General features: G+C 40.7%; 1 protein-coding gene across 1 annotated transcript; it reads right to left on the bottom strand.

Annotated features, from left to right (window-relative positions):
* Nucleotides 1-492: 492 nt before the first annotated feature.
* On the bottom strand, nt 493-16,396 carry spo11 (SPO11 initiator of meiotic double stranded breaks). The gene is made up of 14 exons (XM_034210855.1): nt 16,325-16,396; nt 15,862-15,878; nt 6,422-6,535; nt 5,616-5,704; nt 5,212-5,278; nt 5,000-5,108; nt 4,612-4,698; nt 3,266-3,302; nt 3,016-3,125; nt 2,816-2,915; nt 2,401-2,438; nt 1,967-2,043; nt 1,468-1,579; nt 493-815 (listed from the first exon to the last, which is right to left on the bottom strand). The coding sequence occupies exons 1-14, from the start codon at nt 16,394-16,396 to the stop codon at nt 696-698; spliced, it is 1,149 nt and encodes a 382-aa protein (XP_034066746.1). The 3' UTR covers nt 493-695.
* Nucleotides 16,397-17,096: the final 700 nt, after the last annotated feature.

Here is a 17,096-nt window from a genome sequence, read left to right as displayed (position 1 = left end):
AATGTATGGTTAAAGTAAGCACACATTGATAAAGTAAAATGGCCCTCGGCTCTTAACATAAGTCTTGAAGCCGGCTGTCGAGCCTAACAGACTGTTTACCTGTATCATGAGCATTTTTAATGGGTTCTTTACTTACATGACCAACCTTACAATGTTACCCAATTCTCCTATCTAAGAACCCTGTCTCCACCTACTGGAGAACAGATGTTATGAAAGAAACAGCAGTGCGAGCTGTTACATGTTGTGCATTAATGAATGGGCTGCCTCAGTAATACCAATTCCAAAACAATAAATAACTCATCTGCTCAATTATGTGCACCAGCGTTCAGTGGTTGTAAATCCAGCGAGACAATGCTGAAACAGTTGTAGAGTAATTAACTCCATGAATGAAACTGATCGACATAGCATGTTTTGGGACTTGCCGCAGCACGTCCAAACATCTTGGAAGTATAAACAAGACCAACAACATGCTTTGACTTGTCAATAGGAATTAGCTTTAATTATAGGATTAGACATTTATGAACTGCAATTAGAAAACATAAACACACAGGCATTAATACATATACAAACCAAACAAACTCATGTTTCAATCTGTCTGGTGAGTCAGGCAGGACAGATACATTTAATATCTTTCTTTAATTGTGCAACCAGCTCTAGCAATTCCCTTGTTATTCCGCTAGGTGGCAGCATTGTGTTCAAACCCAGCCTCCATAACGCAGCTTATTGGGCAGGTAAATGTTGGTGAGGAAATCTGGAGCAATGGCTGCTAGTGACTGTATTTCAGCTTTGACCTTACTCCGCTGCATCATTTCCATCTGAAACATGAGCAAACACAGATTTAAGGAGCATGCAGGAGGAAGTCGCAAACAGGCATACATCTTCAGGTGTTTACTCAAAGAACAGAGTGGCTCTTAAGTATTCTCAGCATCAGTGAGCGGAGAGTCCTCTCGCATGCATTCCTATAGCGTGTGTCGGATGAGCAAATATGTTGAAATTGTGTAAACTTTGAGGAATACAAAAATAAAATAGGTTAATTTACCTAAGGCTCATAGGTGCGGGGAGTGTATTTGATTAGCCGTGTGTGTGTGATATGGACAAAATTCCCTCTCACAGCTTTGTCTTTTACTGATAAGGCTTATTGACCTCTGATAATGATCTGTTAGCTAACATCAAGCCAATCAATTTAATGTCTTTAGTGTTTTGGTAGAACAAATACTCATGAATGGAAACAAATACAATTAGGTTTTCTAATGTTTGGACAGAATAAGGTTTATACAGACATGAGAACTACTAAAATGATATCAAACACAAAAAGCTATGGAGATAAAATGATTAATAATAATGAATCATTTCAGCCCCACGGCCACTTCACTTGAAGTAATAGTTTCAGTTACTTCCCTTCATTGCTCTTTATTTAGCTATGCATGTTCCCCCCTCAGCTCTCCCCTAGAGCACTTTCTGTCTCACCTCTTTCAGCCAGTCTGGTTGGCTGGCTGAGTACGGCCTTTGGAGGAGGCTAATGAGTTTACTTTCATCTCTCTTGGTGAGGGGGATCAAAGCGTCCTCTGGAACCCGCAACCTAAAGAATGAAATGTTGATTTCACTAAACAGAACCAAATAGATTTTCTAAAAATGACAGCAGCCAGTTCTGTTGAATGTCGTCCCCGCAGTGCGTCTCCTCCCATTCTCAACAGACTCCCATTGAGGAGTTATTATGTGTATGTTTAGGGAGAAACATAGGAGGAGAGAAGTCTACAGACTACAATTAAATGTATGTCTAAAAGCCATTTTGGCCTTAACTTGTTCAAGGGGACGTATACTTAAAACTCTATCTGCTCCAAGATGCAGTGGCTTGAAGTGGAAAAAAAGTGAGGGCGACAGCAACAGAAACCAAAACAAATATAGAATAAAATCCCAATTAGAGGTAGGAGGAGGAAGTAGGAAGTAGCAAATGTTGAGTCCAAACCTCTGGAGGTCAGAGGGGAGGAGGCCTAGCCACATAACGCTGGGGACGGTCAGACTGTGGGCCTCAAACGACATGGACTGTGGAAAAAGCAACGCACATCAAAACACACATAAACAGACGCGCAGAATGCTTATACACATAATATATCTCAAATAAACACACTAATCAGCAAGATACAGTACCAACATGATGTGGTTATGTCCAACACATGTTCACAATGAAGTTAATGAACACGAGGATGATTACACAAACATCCCAGAGGTCAATAAAGACTTTGCCACACAATAACTCAAAATGTTCACCCCATACACTCTCAGTTTAAATATATACGAGATGGATGATTTGTTTGTTTGTTTAACAGATCATTACATATTGCTAACAAAGACACTGTGGATAGTGTACAGTACAGGAATAAGCGGCATAGCAGGACTCACCAATGATCCGTACTTGTAGATGCACATGATCTCAATTCCTGGGGAAAATCAGAGGGAGACACAGACACGCTGCAATCACTGACATACCAGAGCAATTATCCTCCGTGGTGTGCAACGGAGCTTAGAACTAAGTAAAGCATTACATATGTGTCTCGCCATGCGATGGGAAAAGGTTTTAGAGGTACTGATGGTAACTGAGCCATCTCGGTAGGATCAGATCCTGCCAGCGGAAATAACAGTCAGACTAGAAACCATGACGCAGCGCAAAGGTGCTAACATCTGCTGGATTAGTGGCACAAGCAACCCAACTGTGTGTGTGTGTGTGTTTGTGTGTGGAGATGAAAAGACAGGCAAGTGTTTGGAACTATGTGAAGTATGTGTGAGAGGTTTGCAATTTAGACAGATGTTAGCTTACCATGCGGGTCAGCATCCACCAGAGCGAAGATGGGGATGTGCAGCGTGTCCCAAAGCTTCCTCACCATCAACCTGCTGTTCACATCTGGCACGCCTTTACCCTGCTCCACACAAACACATCGGTTATGCAGACACTTATACTGGCTATTGGAGAAATTCCTAAAAATGTAATCAAAGAGAATATATAAAAAGTGAACCCACTGTAATCATGATGCAAGGAGACAGCTTTGTGCAGAAGTTGTCATCCAGCAGTCTCTGAAACGTTGCATCCTTCTCTACTATCATGACAAACTTTGCAGAGGAGACAATATCTGTTTATGGTTGAGGAAAAGAAAGACCCTGCATCGATTTCCTTACAATATATGACATTGTCAGGAGGTACCGGAGAGTGACGTAAAGGGAAAGTCATGTGAAAACAGTGTAAAACTCTCAGACAAATCCCAAAGGATACTTCTAATCCCTGCAATGTTTGATGACACTGCAGAAACCTAAAACAAAATACAGAAATACTAATCAGTTCAACTAAACTAAATGTAGTCCTTTCTGACACATGACTTGTAGTATTGTTTGTTTGGTGGGAAACACATGGTAAAAACATGAAATATACCATTTTAAACCCTTTTTACCATGAAGATACTTTAAGTACCCTAAAGCAGTGGTTCCCAAACGGTGTGCCGCAGCACACTGGTGTGCCGTGAGGCAAGTCCGGGTGTGCCGTGAGGCAAGTCCGGGTGTGCCGTGGGATTTTGTGACAACCATACGTTATTATTGCAATATACAACTACACAAAAATAATAATTGTTTTATTTACTATAATATCAGTACTTTGTAGGTTTATATGTACGTAATCTGCGCGACTTGCGCGTCCACATCTCCACGTGCAGTGCTGCATAAACATGGCTGAGTCAGCGATAACTTTCGAGGGGTGGATGCTAAGGTGAAGCTACCGCACACATGTTTGTTTATATCACGTAGTCTGTTCTTCTTCTCTGTCTTCCGGTTGTTGCCTGTTTTGAATGACAAATACACACTACCACCGCCTGCTGGTAAGGAAAGTTATTGCCACTCACGCATGCGCAGTTCGTACGTGCTCGGCGAGTAAAGTAACGAGTTACTTTATGTAGATAGTAACGAAGTAGTGTAATATATTACTTTTTTTAAAGTAATATGTAATATATTAAAACAAATTAGTAACGACCCCATCTCTGGAGTTGGCGTTCTCTACTCTGATTTACATGAAGAACAACAGGAGGTCACGGGACTCACGGCTCTCTGTTGAACAGGACTTGCGAGTGGCCCTCTCCTCAGTGCCACCAAGGATTAAAAAATTCTGCGCGCCCCGACAGGAACATGTATCTCACTCATTTGTAAGTCGGCAAAATATTTACAATAGCACATGTTTCAATGCTGATTGCTGAAATGTTAATGTTGTGACCTGTCTGGTTTAAATGAGTGTGTTGCTGTTTGATGAAGCCTAATTTGATAAAGTTTCAAATTAATTTCTGAAATATTTCGTTAATAAATATTTCATGAGTAATATAGTTGTCTTTGTCACATTTTATTTGGCATTAGTAAATAATTATGCACATTTACAGATATTTTACATGATATGAGTGATAACACGTGTTATAAGGGCTATTTTGCACAATAGGTGTGCCTTGAGATTTTTACTTGTCCTTTGGTGTGCCTTGGACACAAAAAGTTTGGGAACCACTGCCCTAAAGTATAGTGTATATAAGGTTTCCGTGTGTTTTTCAGTTAATGGGGCAGCTAGTTCGGGTTATTGAAGGAACTTACAACCGTGCTGGAGCGGCAGTCGATCCTTGTGCCGTCCGCCTCCATATAACACAGATCCCCAGAGATTAATCCCTTGGATGTGGCCAACTGTTGACATAAAAGTAAGACACACAAGTTATTGCTTGCTCATATTATTAACACATGCATTTGCACACGTCTGAAAAGGTTTGAATTCAACTTCCATTCAAGTTCTGTTTGATCAGAGGAACCTTTTTACTCCACAGGTGTTTCGGAAAATATGAAGCAGAAAATAAACACTAAACTAACAGAGTTGACCTGTGGCACCTGGACTAATAATAACAAAGCATATCCAACATGTTTTGTATCACTCGGTGGGTATATTTTACCATGCAAACACACACACATTAACATGGACATACACACTTACCACATGTAGAGATCTGCGAGGAACCTTTAGCATGCAGGAGATATCATCCACAATGATATCAACATTTCTCTGTGAACCAAACAGCTGTGTATCGTTGTAATAGATGTCTCTGTGGAATACAAAAATGTTCATCTTCAAACTGAGGAGTAACCCAGCAAAACAAAACTTCTTAGCAAGAAAAACCTGTGTGAGTGTGAACTGACGACAAATACCGTTTGGTTGCATAGGAGTTGCTCTGCACAAGTTTGTAGATGACCATGAAAATCCTCATAATTTGTGCTTTAAACAGGAAAAATAAAACAAATCAATTATTATGAATACTTTATCCAGTTATCACATCTTTAAAAAGTACTGGAGGAAAATGCCGTTCCTAATTAGGATATCCATGTGGTAAACTGATCTCTAAAAGCCTTTTTCAACATACACTGTCTCTTCCAATTTGTTACCCTAAACTAAGTCGGACTTTTACTGCCGTATGTGCAGTTCGTGCATGTGTTCACAATGAATAGAAATGAAAGCCACATGAAGTACATTACAACTTTAGTTTTTTTGACTTAAAGGAATTTCGGTTGTCATGAACAGAAAAATAACAGCAGAGGTGCGAGTATCTTCTTACCAAATTTATCCACAGACATCGGACAGTCGCTCCTAACGGTGGTGACAGAACTTCCTAAATTCATTTGAAGCCCGATGGAACTGTCAAAACTTAAGTGGGAAGTAATGAAAGAAAAACAGATTGAAATGTAAGTGGAAGGGTAGTAAAGAAAAGAAGCCATCATTTACTTTTTAGCTTTGAAAATCAGCCCTCCACATGTAAGCCATCTGAAATTCCCCACACCCTCAGGGCTACCTGAGTCCTGATTCCTGTGTGAAACCTTTGGTGCTCAGTCTGTGGGATTCTCACATTTGAAAGGGCTGAGCCATAGTGTGCTTCAAGCTGCGGCAAGGTTTGATTCAAACAAGACCAGACAGTCTTCTTTGTTGTGAGCGTAAGGTCTCTGCAGACTAGTCGCATTAAAGCGCTTTGTATATTTGAGTTTGTGTGGGTAAGACAGTGATTTAAAAATACCTATCATTCTGTCATCTTCTATGCAGCAGGAAGTTATTTTAACTTCAATCTCTCTGAACTCCAGTTGAAAGTAACTTTTTTCCTGCCACCTGGCTGCCCATTAAGATTCCTAACGTCACCCTTAATGCAAATAGAGAGAGCCGTGTTGGATTAAACACTAATGTGATCATCTTGTGTGGCCTGACCTACCAAACCTATGTAGGTAAATGTTTATTTATTTACACAACACAACTGTTTGTGTTTATCTTTAAAAGGTCAGATGGATTAAACGGATCTCCACAAAGTCGGTGTTTCAAATGACCGCAGTGTTCAGGGTGGGCTCTTCATGCTACAGCGTGTTTAAATAAAGTTACCTGGTGTTGTCCCAGTTGGATCTGTCGGGCAGTGCCAGGATAGGGGCCTCATCTCTGGAAAGACTTGTCACTATTCCAAGGATAACGTTTTCAATGCGGTTCAATATTTCCCCGCTGGAAAAGAAGATACAGTGCTTTGAATATAGGCTGGCAAAACCCTAGCAAAGGGGATCTGAATTTTTTCAAATAATACTTCAGATCCACCAAGAATATCTCAAATCAAATCAAGTTTTATTTATATAGCACATTTATAAACGATTTTTGGTCGAGCCAAAGTGCTGTACATATAATAAAAATAGCCTACAGTAGAGACACTTTACAGGTAAAGAGACACTTTACAGCTAATCTATCTATCTATATATGTTGGAGAGTATTGAACATGAAGGAAGTGCCTGATAGGTCAAGGGTCTTACAATATTGCCCTGTACATTAATTTGTAATATTGTCAACAAGTCTTATATTTGAGATATAAACGTGATAAAGACTACAGTATATTACAGTACTGTTGAAAACATTATATAGCCTACTTATGTGAAGATTTTGAATTTCCCCTGTGTAAGTCTTATCTTATAACAAAATAAGTAATAAAAAGTGGATTGAAAATAACAAATTGCGTCTGAATTGTAGCCTACTGGAGTATAAGAAAGTATAAATACTCAGGCAAAATCCCTCAAAATGTAACCACTTAAGACTTACTTAAGTGGTTAATTTAGTGTAATGTAGTTACTTTCCACTACTCCTTGCTGTGTAAGATACCTGTTATATATGTTCCAAATAAAGATTATTCGGGCGAATTAATTATGTCTTAAAACTGTCAAATCAACCAAATCTTACTCTACACATGTTTGTAAGACATAACTAGATAGTGAGGGTCACATAGATATAAATTAGCTAACCAGCTGTCATCAGTGTGGTGACGTAATTACAGTGCATAGTCAAATCTAACATTAGCTAAATTGCACTTTGACAAACTAATCAATCATTTGCCAAGGTACATTATAATTAAGAAATTAAAATACCAGATGCATTGACCTTTGCATTGCTGATGGGGAACCACTATGGCACCTGCTACACCACACTGGGAACCAGGATTGAAACTAGCTAAACCAATTTAATATAATGTTAACTTACGGGTTAATTTCTTTTTCGACACGCTGGGAGTCTGTTATGACTTCGACTTTCTTTAGCAGTTCAGCACGGAGCTTGTCAATTTCTGAAAATAACTCACAACGGGATCCCATTTTGAATTATCACTGACATCCGACTGTAAATTAATTTAATAAAAGCCAGGACGTTCCCGCGTAAGGGTTTTGCGGACATCTCGCGCGATTTGGGAAGCTGGCTGATTGGCTGAATTTAAATCTGGAAGTATTCACCTTGCACAATTGTTTGTTTTGAACATGGACCATGGATGTTTAAAGAGAACATGGACCCAAGAAACTGAACAACAATTAGGATAACTCCAGTTTCGCCATATTACATTTTGCACGGTAAGAATATATTCAAAGCATTCTTTTTTAATGTAGTTTATATTAACTGTTACTGAATGGGGTTCAATTGGGGAAATCGTTGTGTACATATTAGCCCGAAGTGTGTGCACCTCATAAGTTACATAAAGCAGTTAAAGTAGTTGTTTGTACACTTAACTTAAAAAATAAAAAAAAACATTCAAGTATTTCCAATCTGCCATGTGTCTTTAGTTTGTAGGGGCAACTCCATAATTAAGGATATATTAAATCATATTTTCTCTTTTGTAATTTATTTTCTAATGCACTTGGTAGGTCAGTAGGGATGGTCTGCAGGCTCTGACTGCACTTGTGCTGATCCCAAATAGTCTATAGACTGTGTATATATATAATTGTTGATTGTGGCTCTGTGTAGCTGCAGGTACTTCCACCTGGTAAATAAGAGTACATGGTCATTATTTCCATCACACAACTACTGCTTAGCATGATTAGCATGATTAACTTTTGTTGCCACTTAGTTGTAGTTGTTGTTCTAGTTTTTTAATAACATACCACTAACTCTGTCACAATTACTGATGTCCTTACAGGCCCATAGCCTGGAAAAGTCGGCAAGCAGCTACCAGTCTTCGTTTTCAAGCGAAAGGTCCGTGCACATTTCCAAGCTTTGTCCATTAATGGAGAGGCGAAGTCCCTCCCCTTCCGAAAGCCTCCATGGGACCCCGGAAGCGGGAAATTATACATTGAAGTCAATGGAGAGAGAAAGGTTATCTTTTGATCCCGTTTGAATTGTGCCACGAATGACACATATGATGTTTGTCAATTTAAAAGAACATTTTGCAAGTCAAAAAAATAAAAATGTGTCGTAAAACTGTGAAGTTACAATTTTTTTTGTGTGAAACCGCTCAGTGAACTACAGGTCTCTGGTCTCGCACAATACGCGTCACCAACATAAAGATGGCCGTCACGTTAGCACATTTCACCACATTCTTTCAGAATGAGAATACAATTATTTTACGAGGTGAAAATCACTACAAGTCTGGGCACGTTGAGAGCTGTACCTATATGAAAGGGGAGTTAGTCGGTTCTGTAAGAGCCAGCATGCGGGACCGGCTTTACAAGGTTTCGGTGAGTAATATGAGTGCAATGTTTAACGTTAATGTCAGCTAGCTAACATTAGCTAACAAGGTACACTAACGTGTTTTGTTTTAGCAACTAGTTTTCTCCTTAAGAACTTCGTGGTCTCTGTGTATGCTGTGGATAACATTAGTGTTCACAAGAACAAGGTACACTCCCGTGTTTTGTTTTAGTTGCTCTTCAGATTGAAGCGGCCAGTTTTATATCGACTATACTGTATGCGTGATCTCCTTTTTCTCGTTGTGTCATTTGAGTTTATTTGCTGTGTGTAGATTCAAGGATTTTGGTTATCTAGGCACAGCTGTGTGTGACTCCCTCTGGTACACTGGTATGTGTTTTCCTAATGTGGAGAGCATTGATTAATTAATAAACTACACACTGAGTCTAGATCCTGACCAAATCCTTTTTTATTGTTGATCAAATGTTTTTCAAAAATGTATTCATACACATTTAGAAAAATACAATGTACAATCACAACCAATACAGCACAAATTACAAAAAATACAGAAAAAACAAACAATAACAACAGACAAGAGGACAAAACTATGGAAAAATAAACCCTCCCACCCCCAGATCCGGACCATCCTTGTATTATTGCTCATTCAATCTATTATAGCATGCTAACAAATGGTACTTACTTTATTTTTACGGATCTGCATGGGAGACGATGGTGCGATGCAGAGCGCTGTCTGTGATTGTGCACAGGAGATGTACAAATGCAGCCACGCTGCAGCATTGGCAATATTTGCCATGTGGCAGATCAGCTCCACAGATGTTGAGTGCCAGTGGAGGAAGCCTGGCACTTCCAAAGTAGTCCAGCCGGTGTCTCAACTTTACCAACAGCGAGAGGAGACATACAACCCACTGGCCAGAGACATCGCCAACTGTCAACTGGGGGGTTGTAAACGAAGCCGAAGGGGTGAAGGCTTTTGTGGAGGCTTTTGTGGAGGCCTATCAAGTGACAGTGTTAGAATCGAGTCTGGTCTCTTTGTGAGTGAGTCGGGTGTTTTGGGAGCATCACCCGATGGACTTGTGCAGCCATCTGCCCTGCTGGAGGTGAAGTGTCCACACAGCCAGAGGAACATGACCATCGCGGAGGCAGTCCAGTTACCATCCTTCTGTCTCCGTGAGGAGGGTGGGTCATATATTCTCAAGGAGAATCACCCATACTGGCACCAGGTCCAAGGGCAGCTGCATATCACAGACCGGAGTCTCTGCTACTTTGTTGTGTGGACCACGAAGGAGGCGATCATCATCCCCATCCCCAAAGACCCTGCATGGCATGGAAATCTCCTCCTCCTGGAACAATTCTACACCCAGCATATGCTCCCTGTGTTGGCCAGTAGAGAGGAGGACATTTCAATAAACATACTCTTAACACCCTCGGACTCTGCGTTGTGTTTGGTATGTGTGATGGGGTGTTATGCAGAGGGGAGGAAAACAGGACACAGCAGATTGGGATTGTGGTGGAGATGCTGAGCAGTTATTTAATTGTTGCATGTAATTATTATTATACTGCGTGCTTCTTAGTTATTCCATCTTTTGCTGTAACATGGATCTGTATGTAACTCTATATTTACTTGTTATCTAACACACTTCCTTCTACATCATCATTATACATGATGGTGTATATAGGATATATATATTTGTATACATATCTGTAAATTGTATAATTTTATTTAAATGTCTTTTTGATCTCTCAAACTGAGTAAGATTGACAATAAAGTTGACTTTGAAAAATATATATATTCTTTATGAAAATAGTTGACTGTTGTCAAATGAATCCAAATGAAACGTTGGACTGAACTACAACTACGCCTTTAAATCTCTACGGACTGTTTTTCAGTGGGATGGCAAGTTCCTATCTTTAAACATTTATTAGTTTTTTCTCAGAACAGATTTGATTTTCTGAAGTTAATTTAACTTTGCCGACCATGTAAGGTCATTATTAAAAGGTACAATCAATTTGTTTAGGGTTGACTAAAATAATGAAAAACATTCATTTGGATAATTTACTGACAGAATAAGAAACTCAATGATGCTCTACTCACCTGTTCCTTTTTTATAAAGTGAAACAGTTGAAACGATAGATTTTAGTAAACTTAAAAACAACCTTCTCCAAAAGCTATCAAGGAATATACCGAATACTTGTTTTAGAACTTTATTACATATTTGTATATAAATAGTTTGAATGATCCATAATTGACAGAAGCTTGTGTTTACACTGACCTGTTACTCATATATTAATGTCTTTGTAACTTCAGTAAACCACTACCTCACTCATTTCACTTTCATTCATCACGGTTCAGTAAACTAAGTGATACATGAACCAGTTTAATCATTATAATAACGTAGGATTGCAACTCTTTGAAAATGTATGTGGCTCTTAAAAGAGCCGTTGTGTTTGGGTGTGCTGGTCTCAGGTCAGTCTAAGCCCTCTCTCCGCGGATGCGGCGGGCCAGCTGGATGTCCTTGGGCATGATGGTGACCCTCTTTGCTTGGTTCATCTTACTGGGGGGCAGCTACATGGATGTCGGTGCAGTCCACAATCATTGCGCAGTTGAAGGCAGAATTAATTTATTATTGACTCCGAATGAAGCACAACTTCATGTCATACAATACAATGACTTTATTTGTAATTGTGTAAAAAAATATGAGCATTGATTAGCAAGCAGGACCTGCAGGAACAGAGAATGGTGATGGATGGAGCTGGGAAGAGAGAAGAATAAAGAAAACAGATCAACTTTATTATCGGATATTAAAAATTCAATTTCAAAACAAGTTGCCGCTCCTACAGTTTTCTAGTATGTAAAGATGATTTCACATGACCTATGCAAAATATCACACTCAATACATGTGTGTCTCTGGGGGGTGCATTGTGCCTTTGATGTATATAAATAATATACCATAACCAAATACTATTACGTACAGTGGAAATCAGGTTGCCAGAGCAGGTCAGTGTGCATGTTCCTCAACGTCTCAGCAGTTACAGGTGAGGTAAAGAAAATAAAAGAGAAAAAGGTCAGTAACAACACTTTAAAGTAACAACACTTTGAATAATTATCTCTTCTAACAATTTTCTCTCAATAAGCACACAACGACTGTCTTTCCAACAAACAGATTGTCATCACAATGAAACACGTCCAGAAGAATGTCATGCAAAGCTCCCTGCCTGCCTTCGACTCTCCCTGAACTGCTTCCTTAGCACCCGGTGGAGGACGCAGTAGGCTACTCTTCAAAAGTTTCACGAAATACTTACCATCATGTTTGGTTACTGTTTAACATTTTGGTTTACTTCATGTAATAAAATAATAACTTCATGGTAAGGCTACTAAAAATGACAAGGCTAAGTAATGTAATGCTAACTAACGTGCTCGCTACTCGTCGCTACTAGCTAGGTAGCTAACTTGACTATGCACATGAACATGCACAACATGTATATTACCTATGATATTACCTGATATGTCTGATCCAGCGACTCCTGGTCCTTTCATCAGACGGGAATCGATAGAAGGAGCAAGTGGTATGATCACTTTTATGACTACAACCTGGTACAAAGCACACAGGCATCTTGTAAAAGTTAATTTATTTTTAGCGATCTATAATTTATTGGAGGGAATAAATCAGTTATGAGATCTTCTTCTTCTTCGCTTTAATTACGAGTCTTATTATAAATCACCGAGCATGCCTGTGACATCACTTACGCGACCCAGAATGGGATTTGGGATTTGTAGTCTTTGTAGTAGCGTATTTTTCATAGTCTTATATTTCAGCAGTTTTACGACAAAATGTGACTTTTTTTGACATGGAAATGATTGTTTAAGATTGACAAACATCATATGTGTAGTTCGTGGCACAATTCAAACGGGATCAAAAGATATGTGTTCTCTCTCCATTGAATTCAATGTAAATGTTTCGCTTCCGGGGTCCCATGGTCCGGAAGTAGATGGGCGTGACTTCGCCTCTCCATAACATCCAGGAATGTAGTGTGTGGGCCAGTTAGCACCCCATTGGTGTAAGGTACTAGCTACTAGGCCTGGTGGTGTTAAGTAAAATCCCCATTAGCCCCCTCTGTAACACTCAGTAATGAGACCCTTTATGCGAGCGTGCTGCTACTTGTCCAACATTTTGTCTACTGTATGTGTTTCTGTTTGAGTGGGTGGTGGTTTCCAGTAGGGTGGGTCGGGGATAATTGACTGGTTAGAGTCCAAGAGAATCCTAATATATATTGTATCTGTCAGCCATGTGGAAGTGATTTCTAGATATCATTTTGATCCTGGCTGTGTGTAACGATAATGCTGGCCAACATGTGTTTTAGGGCTATACATGTTGCTTACTCTGTTTTTAAGGCAGTTCGGCAGTTCATGAATCAGACACTTATTGAGTAAGTATGGCTCTTTTAAGCTCCAAACATTCAAATTGCATTACTGAATATTAAGCCTTGAGAAAATCCCACATATATATTTGTCCACGACCTTTCAAAATCTGTTTCATTCTGTTTGTTGCATCATGTTGCAGTCATGTCACGGTATTGTAAAAACAGAGAAATGTGCTTAGATTCTAAAACTATTAGGTCACACACAGTCCCCACCTTCAACAATTGCTGGCAGGCACGCTGTGTGTGTGTTTGCGGAGGCACTGCGGTCTTTCTCTCACAGTGTGAAGGCCTGATCAGAGTGTGTGGGAGCCGGGATCTAAAGAGAAGAGGTCTGTGCCCCTGACCTGACCCTGAATATTTCCTAATGTGCAGCTTTACCAAAGGTCCCCCTTTCCCCTGAGTGGCTTTGACAAGCTGCTTCCGTAGTAATGGCTCTTAATTTCAGAGTAATTGCTATCTCTAGGTGATGATGGACAACCCCTCACCCAAGCTGAACAAATCTTAACATGTGGAAGACCACAGGTTGTAAGGGTCCTTTTTTCTTCTGTTCCAGAAAGGCTGAGACCCCTGCTGTTCTTTTGGCCCGGGAGAGATTTGTGTCGAGTGTGAGGCCCTAACCTGAGGAGACAGAGTGCAACGAGTCATGTGCTTGTCTTGGGATGAGTGTTTGTACTGGGCAGGAGGGGGGACATGGGGGAAGTAAGGGGCTGCAGGGTCAGAGGAAAGAAAGTGGGGGCACTCGCTGCAGGTGAGGGGGATTAGCTGCAGCTAGAGGCCCAAAGAAACTAAATACAGATCTGTCAACCTAATCCTCACAAATAGAAAACAGAGCTGCCCTCCCTTCACAATCCACATAGCTCAGCACATCCACCTCCTGCTCCTCTGCCCCCCCCCCATCCCCCCCACTTTCTACCCCAGGCCCTGCTGCTCCTCTGTTTCTCATCAGCTTTTGGCCTGGACTAGTCTGGCTATGCCGCCTCCTCTCTAATGGCTTCTCAGACCAGCATCCCCTAAAGAGGAGCTGACTGAGCACCCAGGGTCCCCTCTGATTGACAGACTAACACAGCCTTACAAAGTGATGAGAGCAAGAGTCAAAGGGGCAAGGCCTCTCGCTGCAGAGACAACAATCTAAATAGGACCTCTGCCGTGAGCTGTATGGACCTGAGGAGACCTTTATCAGGCCCTCACACCTCAGTAATGGATGCTGATAAGTATGTGGCTGGCTAGGCGAAGACACCAGCTCAGCGTCAAGCCCGGACTCTGTGCCGATGACACAAGTGACAGAGGGCCTGAGTGATAACATCCTGCAATGGATAGGCTCTACTAAGCCAGGCATTTTGGAAAGCTTTGCTAAAACGGTATCTCAGTGACACCAGCTATAACTGATGGGTCTGGCTGGACTGCTGAGAGCTATGAATCAGACCCGAGCTACTCTGGTGTTCCCCTGCACCATATCTGGCTGCCGACAGAAGCAGTAGTGACAGGATATGCCGGATACAGGCGAAAGTAGGTACTGAGTGATGATGGGAAGAATGATTGCAATGTGCAGGATTTTCAAAAACAATCATGTGTTCCTCATAGAATCTCTGAATGCTTTGTGGACATGTGATGCTGTAATGAAACTGAATCTTTCAAATAATATGCAGATATTAAAATGAGGTATGGATTTGCGCCAGTTATCATTCTGTTAAATATTGATGTGTGATGACAATAAAGATATATTCTATTCTATTCTACTCTATTCTATTTGTAAAGTGCTGATTATACAAAAGCTTAGCCAATATTTCAAATTGTTTTTAACCTGCATGGAAATGAGTCTTTTAGCTTAATAGTCTAAATGGCCAAACGTTTAGGTCCTAGACATGAAGTGGAGTTTCATTTGAATAATGCAAAACGTAATAGTTTTTATAAGAGGAATGCACTAGGATTCAATAATTCGATACTGAATCCAGAATGTTAAAAATTCCTTTTAACCCAAACCCTAAATTGGATTTACCAAGTGAACTATTTTGAAGCTGTTTCATATACCAACCCCCTCTTTTTCTTCTGCCTGTCTCACAGCTGTGTCTCATATGTTCATGAGGCCCCTGGAAGTGTGAGACACCAGAAGGGAACATTTGCAATAGCTCAGCTCCACCTGGTTTGGCTGTTTTAACAGGCCGCTGGTTTGTGCAGTGCACACAGTGGGGTTACGCCAAAAACGTAGACAAGGGCGGACAGGACAGGCAGACCGGGAAAGGAAAAAATGTGCCTCCACCCTCTCTTGTCCTTGCACCCCGACCCCACACTGCTTCATTTGAGGGTCAGTTTACATTGAAAGAAGTTTTACTGTATCGTCTGCTCGGTCAGACCCCCCTCCACCAAACCTCATCCGCCTCCCCGCATGCACAGGTCTTCAAAGGACTGCTGCCTGCTGCTCTCTTGAGGCAACACATGAAATAAATATGAATCTGACCTCTGACCGCATGCTTTTGAGCTCCTAAAAAGAGATAAGCAGACATATGGGAAAGGCAACTCTCACCTAGATAAAAAGGAAGAGAAAGAGGGAGAAGTATAAAGTGAGGATGAAAAGTGTTTTCTTGTGTTCTTGTAGGGTTTTAAAGAGTTTCCAGGGATGTTTCACTGCATTACTGTGTGGTCTTCTTTGGAGCTTAGTATCATGCTCCAACCTGTTGGAGTGGGGAGGTGTGTATTTGTGCAGATTGTCTAAGATCATAGCAGGAAGAGTGTATGTGTGTGCACTGAAAATGCCTTATGCCAAGAGACTGATTTTGAGCTAAATGCAATTTGAGATTGATAACTGCCTAAATAGAGAACAGGAAGATGCAACTGACCATAAATATGAGAAATAAAGATATTTATGAGCTCACCTTTGTAAGCCCTAAAAGAATAAGACTTCATAGTCATGGTTGTTCAACAGCTCACCACTGTTCTGCCCTCGAGTGATTCATACTGGCTCTCCTGGCAAAAGTGCATCCACTTCTCTTCAATAGCCATGTAGGCAGGTAGTATTGTGTGTAATATTTGACTACTTGATCATTTTAAATGTAACAGTTTGCAACTCTTGATGTCTTAATAGGGAATTGGTTGTTAGCATCTCAGACAAAAGTGTGAAATACATTAGAAAAATGTTTTTATTCTTTTGCCAGTTTTTTCTTTGTGTGTCATTGACGGAGGTTCAAACACTATTTGTTCTGCTTTTCTGCTTTAGTTCTCCTTGTCAAAGGCCCCTCAGTGCAGCTCACCCAGCCTGGCCTCAGCCTGTGCCCACTGTTTACTGTGACTGTCATCGGGCCCATGGAGGCCCAAACAAAGGGGGGTCTGTTCCTATTATCCTACCCAGAATTATTAGCCCCTCTCTGGGCACAGACTGAGCAAAGGGCTGGGGGTTGTTGGAGGAAAACCGGGGGGTTTGACCTCGCCAACCTTACAGCGAGGGTGAGAGGGCAAGAGAATAAGTGTAAGACAATGATAGAGGGGAAAAAAAGTGAGAGAGACAGGAAGATGTATAGTTATAACTGAAACCAAGACCCTTTCAAGTTCCCTGTTGGAAACTGCTGTAATGTAAACACCTGCGGCCATTAGCTGATTCTATCTGAGGCACCGGATAGAAATGTTTATATGTTACAGGCTGAAAGGCCATTTAAAAGCAAATAGTGGATTATATATACAGAATGAGTAGTGGCAGGCGGTGTAT

Source organism: Gymnodraco acuticeps, unplaced genomic scaffold (assembly GCF_902827175.1).
Source record: "Gymnodraco acuticeps unplaced genomic scaffold, fGymAcu1.1, whole genome shotgun sequence".
NCBI classification, from domain to species: Eukaryota; Metazoa; Chordata; class Actinopteri; order Perciformes; family Bathydraconidae; genus Gymnodraco; species Gymnodraco acuticeps.
Note: the sequence above shows the minus strand (reverse complement) of the source record. Positions and strands in the feature narration are given on the sequence as shown.

Coding starts and splice junctions, on each gene's coding strand:
- spo11 (XM_034210855.1), bottom strand. CDS start 16,396: ATGGCTATTGAAGAGAAGTGGATGCACTTTTGCCAGGAGAGCCAGTAT. Junction 3,303..4,611: donor ACTGCCGCTCCAGCACGGTT/GTAAGTTCCTTC, acceptor ATTTTGTTTTAG/GTTTCTGCAGTGTCATCAAA. Junction 816..1,467: donor AACCAGACTGGCTGAAAGAG/GTGAGACAGAAA, acceptor CTCATGTTTCAG/ATGGAAATGATGCAGCGGAG.